The 12,329-nt window shown below is 39.3% G+C and overlaps 1 protein-coding gene across 1 annotated transcript in view; it reads right to left on the bottom strand.

The window, feature by feature from the left end:
- Positions 1 to 7,891, bottom strand: part of LOC148843713 (beta-mannosyltransferase-like protein) — a 35,683-nt gene extending 27,792 nt beyond the window's left edge. The window contains exon 1 of the mRNA XM_088959822.1: positions 7,496 to 7,891. Within this exon, the coding sequence (XP_088815948.1) occupies positions 7,496 to 7,675 (180 nt within the window). The 5' untranslated portion in view covers positions 7,676 to 7,891. The remainder of the gene's footprint in view (positions 1 to 7,495) is intronic.
- Positions 7,892 to 12,329: the final 4,438 nt, after the last annotated feature.

The following is a 12,329-nucleotide window of genomic DNA, read 5'->3' as shown; positions in this document are numbered from 1 at the left end:
AATTGTGTGGTTGGAAGTAATGAGTCATACGGAAGTGGAAGATAGGGCTCATATATTGGGTTTTGCAGTTACTTAATGGCTGTTGAGTTATTTGGGTCTACCCCTAGGGGATAATCCGAATAAGAGCAGTTTTTGCAATCTGGTGATTGATAGATTCACAAAGAGATTAGCTTTATGAAAGAAGAAACTACCTTTCCTTGGGAGGTAGGATAACATTAATTAAATCTACGTTGGATAATTTGCCTATTTATTTCTTGTCAGTGTATAAGATTCCTAAGGGTGTTGGTGGGTTAGGATTAGGTAATTTACAAAAGAAGAAGAATAAGGCTTTGTTGGGAAAATGGTTATGGAGGCTGAGAGTGGATAGGGTTAAGTTGTGGACTAAAGTGGTTCTAAGTATCCATGGGCAAGCAACTGAAAGATGGAATGTGGGAGTATTGGCTAAGGCCACAAGAACTTCTCCTTGGAAATATGGTCATGTCATTCAACCGTCCTTCCTTCCATCAGGTATGACATTTGCTCTGGAAATCTTGTGAAACTCTAGGAACATGTCTAGGTGGGAGAATTACCTTGGAAAGAACAATTCTCGTCCTTATATTTCCTCTCTAGGTTTAAAAAATGAGCATGTCACCACATTTCAAGTCCATTCTAATCTAAGCTCAATTTTTTACTGGAATATGGGTTTTAGAAGGGCACTTAGAGATTCTAAATTGAACAATGTTTCTGCTTTGATTAAAGTTCTAGATGGGGTGGTGTTGGATCCTTCTAGAAGGGCTAACCGGATTTGGACTCCACCATCGGGTGTTTTTTCCTATGCTTACTTCTTTAGAGAGTAAGTAAATCATTCATCTAACCCTAGGCAACCTTTTCCAGTTAAGGAAGTTTGGAGTAAACCAATTCCTCCCAAGATAGGAGCTTTTTGTTGGGAAGCTTTCTTAGAAAAGTGTAACACTTGTGATTTGCTCCAAAGAAAAAGACATAGTTGGTGTTTATCCCCAAACTAGTGCATCCTTTGTAAAGATAATGATGAAAGTTGCTGTCACTTATTAATCTTCTGCCCTTTTGTCTCAATGCTTTGGAATTGGTTTCTCTCTCTATTTGGTTGTAGATGGACCCTCCACCAAGTTTATAGAGCTTGTTTGCTCCTTTTTCTACTACAAGATCAAAGAAAAGAAGTAGAATACTATGGAGATGTGTAAGAGCAGCTGTTTGTTGGACAATTTGGGAAGAAAGAAATCAAAAAAAAAAAATCTCCGGAAAAAAAGAAAAAAAGTAAGGATGTCATCATTAAAACAATAACTATTAGGGTGGTTCATTGTGTAAAGACTATGATACTCTTGTGAGGTATTTCAATAGGAGACATTACCAAGAATTGGAAAGAAGTGGCTTGTTCAGCTCCTCTTAAATATGTGACTAGTCCACTTTCGTCCCCTCCGACTATTTGGGTTCACAAAACTGAATTTTGACATAAGTAGTGAAAGCAATCTGACCTCATCAGGTATAGGAGGAGTTTTTAGGGATGAGGAAGGAAAATTTATTGCTATGTATTCTGGTGCCATTGGAGTAGGGGATTCCCTAAGAGCTGAGGTTATGGTAATTTTGGAAGGGATAAAGAGAGCGAAGGAATTAACTATCAGAAAACCAGTTGTGGAAGGTGATTTAATGTTGCTCATTGGTTGGCTTCAAAAGGAAGAGAATGGGACTGGAAGTTTTCGAATGAGAAAAAGAAAGTTTAAATGGCTGATCCAAGACAAGGAGATTAAGGTTCAGCAGATTAAGAGAAGTGCAAACTCCTTTGCGAATGCACTTGCTAAACAAGGGGTGGGAAGAGTTGATCTTTTTTGGGCAATGTTGTAATATAAGTTTGTTCTTGGGAAGGGTTAAGAAATTTTACCCCTCCCCTTGCCCTGCTGTATTTGCTCCTCTTTTTTGTTTCAATAAAATTTCATTTAATTATCCAAAAAAAATTATGTGTACATTTTCACTTTGAATTTGTTGCATATGTTATGTTTATGTATTTTAATTTGAGCTAATATGTTTTTTAAAACATTTAGTTTAAAATTTAAGTATGAATTTTTTGTTAATACTATTTTTTGGAATTTTTCCATTTTTGAAAATTTTAAAAAGTTTTGTGCCTTTCTTCAAAAAGGTGCACACCTTGCCTTGCACCTTGCACCTCAGGAACAAAAAGGCCCCTTTGCTTTTCTTCTTGTGCCATGCCCTTTTAAAACACTGGTTTCAGATCCTTACAAGATTATTGACCAGGTGTTATCATCCAGGTTGAAGAGAGTGTTACACTTGATAGTGGGCCCAGCTCAAATGGCTTTTGTGGAGGATAGGCAAATATTGGAGAGTGTTAATCGCAAGTGAATGTGTGGATGCAAGGATAAGAAGTGGGGTGGATGGGGTAATTTGTAAAATTGATATTGAAAAATCACATAATCATGTGGATTGGGGATTTTTGGAGGAAGTTCACACCAGGATGTATTTTGGGGAGAAGTGGAGAAGTTGGATGTTTGCATGTGTTTCTTCAATTTCGTTTTCAATGCTTGTAGCTGGAGTTTAAACACAATTTTTTAATGCAACAAAAGGAATTAGGCAAGGAGATCCATTGTCTCATATGCTCTTTGTTTTGGTGGTGGAGTTGTTAAACTTGCTAATTAATAAGGGGTGGTTGAGGTTTAATTACAGGTGTCAAAGTGGGTGGTGAAAGATTAGGCATTACTAATTTCAATATGCAGAGGACACTTTGATATTTGTGGAAGCCTCGATAGAATAACTGCCGAATTTGATAGCTATTTTAAAATGCTTTACGGTGTTGTCAGTGTTGAAAAATCAACTTGAACAAAAATGTGTACAGGATATTGCTCATTCATTTTTTTATCAGTAAAAAAGATTTATTAATATCAATTTCAAGTATTACAAATAGGTGGGATTTACTTCTTAAAGACAAACTTTATACTTTATAATTCTGCCCAAAACATTTGGTGCCTTGCTTCCCTTGTTAGGTAATGTATCCTCCATCCCATTTGCTGAAAAGTATGTCTATAGACCCATGGGATTTTGGAGCTACATCTTGTCCATGAAATGACCACCTGAGAGTCCACTTCCACTTCCAAGTTGTGAAAACCAAATTGCCTAGCAAATTTTAACCCATGGAGTAATCCACAGAGCTCTGCTGTCAATGCATTAATGGCCCTGAATATAGTGCTAAGACCTTTCCTTCTGTGTCTCTGAACACCCCTCCCAGTCCAGCTGCAACCTGACTACCAATATAACTCCCACCAAAATTGAATTTAACAAAGTTGGTTGTTGGGGGTCTCCATTCCATGTTTACCCTTTCCTTGGCTTGAGCCGATAAGGCCACTTCCTTCCAAGTTCTCAAAATGTGCCACTTTAATTTTCACAAAATCAAAGATTTCCATTTCTGTTATACTCTTTTCACTAAAAATCCTCCCATTCATTGCTTGAGGACTGTGAAGTATCATTGGGTTGTCTTGTAGGGGAAGTTCCATTTACTTATTAGGGTCTCCCAATTGGGGCTAAAGCATCTTCAGCATCCACTTGGCAGCCAAAAGTGTTGGATAGAGTTGAGCAGAAACTAGCAGGTTGGAAAGGAAAGTGCCTACCTTTTGGAGGCAAAACTACACTAATTTGTCCAACTTACCTACTTATTATTTTTTTTTTTTGGAAAAAATAAGGCAATTTTATTCAGAACAAGAAACCGTACAGTACAGACAGAGATCAGGCCAAGGAAAAACAGCCTGATAACAACACAAATTACAAGCTCCAACAGGACTGAGACCAAAATAAAAGAGGCAAGTTCAGGTGCCTGAACTCCTCAGTAACAGACACCCAAGAGATCAGCTTGCCCACTGCTCTCTGTACAAGGTCTTCGGGACTTTTAACTCTATTACAGAAGATTCTGTTGATTCTTTCAGTCCAATTGGACCACAAAACTGCTGCAGGAATGGTCCTCCACACTAATTTTCCTCTTACTTAGGCCTTTTACTTTCCAGCAACACGGTAGCTCTTTGACCAACCTAGGCATAACCCAGCTGATGTCCATGGATTTCAGAAAGTGCTCCCACACCTAAGAGGAGACCGAACAGTGAAGACACAAATGATCTGTAGATTCTGGGAGAGAACCACAAAGACCACAAGATAGATCCAATATTTGAATGCCACGCCTCTCAAGATTAGATCTGGAAAGGCATTTGTCAAGGACCATTGTCCACACCAGAAAGTTGGATCTAGATGGACTTGTAGGATTCCAGATCTGAGTAGCAGGAAAGTCTGGGGGATCCGAGCTGCATAATTTGGAAGCTAGAGATTTGACAAGAAAACAGCCATCAGGGTTCCATTTCCAGCACCAATTATCTTCCAAGCCAAGGTCAAGCTTCTGCTTCTGAAGGAGATCCATCAGCTCCAACACCTCTTCCAGCTCCCGGTCAAATAAATTCTTCCTAAAAAGGGGGGTCCAAATAAAAGAATCTCCTGAAGAACAATAAACCTCAGCCACTGAGGAATCTTGATTAAAAGCACACTTAAATAGGAGAGGAAAGGAATCAGCCAATGGCCCATCCAAACACCAAGGGTCCTTCCAAAATTTAGTTCTATCCCCTTTCCCAATCTTGACTGAAATTCCTCCCAAGAAAGTAGAAAAATTCTTCATGATACCTTTCCAAAGGGAGTTACCCCAACTTGGAGGAGGATCTCTAGATCTCCAGTTACCCCACTCCATCCCATATTTTTCAGCTATAAGAGATCTCCACCAAGCATTCCTTTCAGAAGAAAACCTCCAAATCCATTTACTTAGAAGGGCTGAATTAAAACTCTTTAATTTCCTTATTCCTAAACCACCTTCTTCCTTAAGACAACACACTTGTCCCACTTGACTAAGTAGATTTTGTTTTCCTCTTCCCAACCCCTCCAAATAAAGTTTCTCTGAAGCCGCTAAAATCTTTTTGCTGCTTTGTTTGGGATAGGGAAAAGAGACAGGAAATAAGTGGGCAGATTGGAGAGGGTACTTTTTATCAAAGTAACCCTGCCCCCAAAAGAGAGGTATCTTGCCTTCCAAGAAGCTAATTTTCTCTCCATTCTTTCAATGACTGAGTCCCACACGGAGGAAGAAGACCAATTTGCCACTAAGGCCAGTCCCAAATATTTCACAAGGAGGAAATCAATCTGACAAGCCAGCACCTCAGCACAATCTTCAAAATTGTCAACTTGCCCCACTGGAATGATTTGACTTTTATTCAAATTAACTTTGAGCCCAGAAACTACCTCAAACCAGGTTAAGATCCCAAGGACTAAGTCCAACCGAGAAGGGGAGGCATCCACAAAGCATAATGTATCATCTGCAAACTGAAGGATATTGACCTTTTCCCCCTCAGGGGATATTGCAAAACCTTCCCAACAACCAGAGTCAGCTGCCTTCTTGCAAAAGAGGACAAGTATGTCCATAACACAAGTAAATTAGCAATGGGGAGAGGGGATCCCCCTGTCTCAAGCCCCTTGAGCTGTCAAAAAACCCTGCTAACTGACCATTAATCAAAGCTGAGAATTTAGGGGAAGTTATACATACTTTGATCCAATTCCTCCATTTCAAGCCAAAATTCATATGCTGCAGTACAGCATCAATGCATCTCCAATTGACATGGTCATAGGCCTTTTCAATATCTAATTTACAAATCAAACCAGGGACTCTCTCTCTTCTTCTTGAATGAATCAGTTCATTGGCAATAAGTACAGAGTCAAGCATCTGCCTCCCCGGGACAAAAGCACTTTGATTGTTTGAAATTACATTTCCTAACACCCCTTTCATTCTCTCGGCTAGAACTTTAGCTAAAATCTTATAAAAGCTGTGCAAAAGACTGATTGGTCTGAAATCTTTGACATTAACAGCCCCTTCTATTTTTGGAATGAGAGTGACAAAGGTAGTGTTTAAGCTTCTTTGCAGAGAAGCATTTGCATGAAACGCCTAGAAGGCATTCATCAGGTCTTGTTTCACTATATCCCAGCATTTTACATAAAAAAGGTTGGTGAGACCATCTGGCCCTGGGGATTTGTCATCCGCTAACTTGGAAATGGCAGCCTTGATTTCCTCCTCCATAAAGGGTCTCTCAAGCTTCTCAAAGTGCAAGCTTTGGTTGCAAAAGAAATTGAGAGATTGCAAAGGGAATTTCCTTGGAACATCAGAGTGGAGGAAAAAAAGATGCACATGGTAAAGTGGGATTGGATATGTAGAACCAAGGAGAAGGAAGGATTGGGCATAAGAAGAATAAGGTTGCTTTTTTTTGTTAGAAAGGTTGCTTAATAAAGCTTTATCGGGTAAGTCGAGTTGGAGATTACGGGTGAAGAAGGAGGTTTTATAGAGAAGTGTGGTTGCTTTAAATTTGAGGTGGTTAATTTTGGATGGGATTCAAGAGAAGTTTCAACATCATATAGGGCGGGGTGTAGGAGATTATGGAGTTCCATTCTGTGATGGCTCTGCATTTCTTGGAAGGTTGGCGCAGGAACTAGTAAAAACTCATGGGTGATTACTCATCACCCCACTACCTGTATTCTTCTCTTTATTTGAATGAAAGTTTCTTTTTTATTTATTACCAAAGAAAAAAAAAAACACCACACAACTTAATTGTTTTGATTACTAACAAGAACAATGGATCTAGTTAACATGTATTTGATTTTGTCAATGTGCACTATGTAATCTTTCTATTATGCCGACTACCTGATACTTAATAGTTTCTTTCATGGATACTCAGTACACTTGCTGTTATGGGTTCAATTGATGTCAATTATTGTTAGCATTTTACAGTTTTGGTTGATCTTAATGTATTTTCAGGTTCTAGGAGTTTAATGTGACATTTTTATTTTAAATAAAATAAAAATCAAGATAGACATCTATGTTTGGTTTTATTGTATTTATTAGTAGGTTATCCAATGAAAAATCTTAATCTATGCGTTTCTTTTACCAACTCTGCCACTATCTCAAGCCGCACATCTCATATTCATATATTTTATCAAGGTTTTGCCCTTCTTCCTCCCCCTTCTCTCTATTGTCCCCTTATTTGGATATCACGGTCATCGAGTTTTCCTAAGACTAGCGATTGCCCAATGTTGGTCCCAGATATCTGGGGTCTTGAGAAGGGTAGATTGGACATGCACCTAACTTTTGGCATTTTTTTATCATATACGCTATAGCTTAATATGTTCTATACTTGTAGCTCCTTTAAGCGAAATAAGAAATTGAAATGGTTATGTTATTTAAATTATCAAAACAATCTACAACTAAAAGAATCCTGGTTTATAATAACCTATTAAGCTTCCGTTTCAATTTCCCTCGACAGAATTAAACATAGGCACTCTCCAAATCACCAAGTGAGGATTCACAACTGAAAAACTTCAATTTAATCCAAGACAAAAACAATAACCATCTCCCAAGGAAACTTTCCATTTCAATCATTTTTATTGCTATTGTTTTCGCGTTTACCTCACGGCGAGATAGCTCAGCTTTCCAAGCAGCCTCCCTCTCTGCAACCTCTCTTTCCCTCTCTTCTATATAGCTCTGCATCTCCCTCTCCTTCATGATCCTGTCTTGGATGTCTGCATCGAGGGCTTCTTTCAGTTCCTGCACGAACTTATCTACCACAGCTTTAATTCTCAGCGACATATCTAATGACGACCAGAAATAGATATCTCAATATTCCGAAACACTGGAATCACATAGGTCTGCCGCTTCTCGGCATCTCTTGCTCAATTGCTTCACTCATCGCCTGATATCTGCATCAAGATGTTCCGGCACCGAACATACTATCCGGCCGGGACTAGGAACCAATGTAAGCGTCCATTGCCTTGGTACCTCGACACGTGGCATAGATGCGAAGACAAAAGACATTTTGAGACTGGATGCGTCTCTGAACTGCGAATGAGGGTCCCACCAGATGGGACTTGACACTTGTATAATATATTTATTATAGGGTCAGATCAGGTCAAACCGTCAAGGTGCTTTTACTTTTAGATTCCAATCTAACGTGAAGGAAACGTTATTCCTTTCCATCCATGAGGTTCCCTCCTTAAACCAGCATGGCTTCAAATTCAAATCACAATCCACTTTTATTCTGCCTACACTAATAAAATGCAATTCCAACTTGGAAGTACTTATGAAGGAAAAAAAAAGCTTTGAAGCACTTGACTTATTAACAAAAGTAGGCTTTGGATAAATTTTAGGGGTTTTTATAGTTAAGTCCACCACTAGGAAGGGGTTGCAATTCAGATTTCTAAGGATTGAAGACTTATTCCAAATTTTTAGATCGAAAGAATAAAATCTAATTAATTTGTGATTTATGATTTTTGTCTAAATTTACTTTGGGAAAAGTACGGACAAACCCATTGTAGAATTCTGATTATCATTACAGATATACAGAATATCAAAAGGTCAATTACCCCCATCCTATGCATCAATGCACGCCCATGAATTGGCATCAATTCCAAATTGGCACCTACCCCAACTGTACTTTGTGCCTATAAATTACCCTAGGCTGAACTGTCATTCTCTCCTTTACTTTTGGTATCAAATAAAATGATGGTCAGGTGTGAGTGTTAGTGATGGCAATTTCTATTTTACCCGGTAGACACCTGTAGTGGCGATTCATTTTAGTCAGTGAGACATTATCATAACAATAATTTAATTATAATATTTGAATAAATAAAATAAAAGATGAAATTAAAACATTTTCACTTAAACATTTTATGACAAATAGATACATCTCATACTTACCCTATCAATTTTCATGTTTTGGAAAGTGTTGCATGATTAATTCATTATCAATGTTATTAAATACATCTCTTGAAGAGATGAGAGACCCATCATATGGATGGTTGAACCCTATAGGAAAATTGTGCGAAATTTCAAAAATTTCTTTGTTCTCATCTAGGAATCGTATTCCCAATTTAAAAAATTGCACTTTCAATGTTCGTTCTTATAATCAAACTGGACCAAATCCGAAACCAAGATTAGGAAGGGATATACCTGATACGGAATCCATACAAAAAACTCCTCCCAACGTAGGTATTCACGCCCAAAGAGTGTATCAAATCCTCCCTCCACTAAAAATGACACAGCTTAGAATGAGGTAGGATCAGTAGGTAGTTCTTCACCAAGAACTTGCGATTCTTCAACAAGAATCGAATGGAGTAATGAGTACAACTTCAAAATTGTTTATCATAGCAAAAAACAATATCAACATCCAGTCTTGATTAGTTCCAAAAAATGGAAATCGAACAAGGCAGAGCGGCAAAAGCAAGGAGAAAAAGAACTAAAGGCAAAAATCAGTCAAATTGAGTTGTCTTTTGTCTTGTGTGTGTATCCTTTTTTATATCCGTCCTGCTCTCTATTTATAGCCTTAAAGAGGTGACCTCCTAATCTGATTAGGAGTCTCTTGATCCAAATCATTATTTGGATCTAAATTCTTTAAGTGATAAAGATAATCCATTATCTTATCTGCAATTCAATATCAGTTTATTCCTAATCAAATTAAGAGCTCCCTTATCCAAATCTTTATTTGAATCTGGACTCTTTAAGTGGATAAGAGTTATCATCTTATCCTTATTTACTGATCCAAACTCAGATCTGCCCCTATTTAATTAACCTAGTTCGAAATGGGTTTTATGCCCATTAAGCTTTCAGGCTCACTTCCCTTTAATGCTGGCTAGCTTAGCCCTCTTTGTATGGTATGCCTAACATTGATCTACACATCAGCCACATTGGTTTATCCTAGCCTCCGTTACAAAGCCTGGCCGAATTCACTGTTAAATATAGTGAACCCCTGAATTCATCACTATGGGCTCTTAATGGGCCTAACATTTATACTAAATGGTCATTGGGTCCAACCATCTTATGAAGGCCCAATGACTATGGGCAGATGCAATATTAGTCCATCAGGTATAACCCTCAATAGTCTTATACTTGACATCTCAGCCCTTAATGATCAAACACTGCCCGACAAGAGATGGCATCTCCCTCGGCTGCAAAGTATACTATTGCACTCTCTACTCACATTGATCCCAGGATTTAAAACCTATTGCAAACAATCTTGAAACCATAATATATAAGTATTTCTTTATATAAATATATTTTGCAAAACCAAATTTCGAACATATTTAAAATCCACTGCCGACAGTTTAGGTTTCCCTCAGAGATAGTGCATTTCCCCGATCATTCACTTTGCCTGACAAAATGATTGATCCTATCACTATGATCACCCACTCAAATCAATTCTCGGACTGTCCCAACATACCTAGGCTTTGACCCCCTCTAAGGATCTCACTGATTGGCATATCAAAAACAGCCCAATCTGACACCTAATGTAGTATCATAATCGAGTCTATCAGTCAGGTGTAACATTTCAATTTTGCCCATTTATCTCTAAGGTCCAGGGCAATACTACAATTTGGTCTAGTTAAGGGTTTCGAGAAAACCCACACTACATGTACCTCAAGTCTCACCCTGGCAAGTGAAACAAACGTCCCCAACCAACTTGGCGGCACATCAGTGTCAGCCTTGGCAGAATAAATCTCCCCATATCTATCCAACGGCTATAAAAATTCTAAACTAACATGAGTCTCATATGTGTCTAGTTTAATGGTATTACACAAAAACACCACAATAACATTAATCAAATATGTACTTTATTCATTTACAATAAATGTCATAATGTACATCATGTTGATTGGAGCTAAGGGCAATCAAATATGTATAGTCAAATATGTATTGTGTCTCAATGGGTTATTCAATGGGTCTGTCACATTCTCCACTAATACTACCTTTTACCATCAATCTCTCGTAAATTCAGTGTTGTCACGCAACAGTGGAATGGTTGATGTACTGAATTCCAAATTCTAGAATGAACACCTTCATTCATTAGGCAACCTCACTTATGGCAATGTGCTCGGTTTGGGTTGCGGAATCTGCTATGGACCCTTATTTGCTATTTTTCTAGCTAACAGTACACGATCTTATCGTGAAGATATATTTAAATGTAAACTTTCTATTATCTGGGTCTGATTGAAAATTGTCATCAGTATACCCCTGGATATGTAGTGAACTATCATCAAATATCAGACAAAACTCTTTTGTCCTTCGAAAGTATTTTAGTATGTTTTTTCACAGTGGCCCAATGCTCTTGCCCTAGGTTATATTGGTATCTGCTTACCGCACTCACTGCCTGAGCAATGTCAGGACAAGTGCATAGCATGGCATACATGATGCTCCCTACAACTGAGGCATAGGGAACTTCCGCCATGCCCTCAATCTTCTCACGTGTCTTGGGAGACATTCCGTGGAGTTATTCAACTCCGTGCTTCATCCAATGTTGCTAGAGGAAGCCATGAGCGTTGAGTTTTGGAGAGTAAGAAGATGTGAAAGTTTAGAAAAAGAACTTTCGAAGCGATTCCCATAGACGGTGCCAAATGATGCGGTGCGATCCGGTCACTCCTAGCTGGCACTCACGTGGCTCCTACAAGGTACCTGAGATGAAGAAGAAGAGGAATCCCGGGGGAGTTTTCCCAGTGGGGATACTCCAATGCTTAAGTTAGTACTATGAAGGAGAAGCAAGAAGGAGATGAAGGCTAAGAGTGCAGATAACGCGTTCTCACTATACTCGAGAGATTAGAGATCTCAAGAAGTTTCTCTTCTGCCCTAAGGGCTTTTATAGGGACACTCACATCAGGTCGGGCATAACCGCCAATGGGCTCCTGCCATAGTCGTTACCTACCAAGGCTGCGCAAGTGGCCGTTGTGGCGTACGTCTCACCCGGGTGAGTGACACGTTTCTAGAGTGGCAGGCACGCCTCTGCTTGCTGACATGGACGCAGATTGCCGAAAAGACTGGGATTGTGCTGTCAGTAAGGGATATGGCGCAGTCTGATCAATATGGTCTATCAGTCAAAAGCTTCCTGGATGGCGCTCGTGCGGCTCATTCGCGAGCTGTTTTGTAGTGAGCTTGGAACACTCCAGGATTACCCTTAGTGGAATAGGTCCTCAGAATGGCTTGTCTGCTTGGGAGCAAGGACGAGCTAAGGTTGCCTCGGAGTATCTCTTCAAAGGTAGCTCGGGGATCCTGGGGTTCGCGTGGTGGTGAAATCCATTCGCGAGCTACAACGTAGCCAGCTGCTTGGAAGGCCCATCACTTGATCGTACCAGGTTACAACGCTGAGTTGTCGCTCATGCTGATTCAGTGTCCATGTGTCACCGTTTCATAGGTAGGGTCAAATCACCCTCCACCAATTGCCCCCCACTCCTTGGGCTAAGAGCACTGCCTTAGTGCA

This window comes from Nelumbo lutea, chromosome 8 (genome assembly GCF_056320005.1).
Source record: "Nelumbo lutea isolate HS-2025 chromosome 8, American lotus-T2T, whole genome shotgun sequence".
NCBI lineage: Eukaryota > Viridiplantae > Streptophyta > Magnoliopsida > Proteales > Nelumbonaceae > Nelumbo > Nelumbo lutea.
This window is presented reverse-complemented; position numbering and strand designations above follow the sequence as displayed.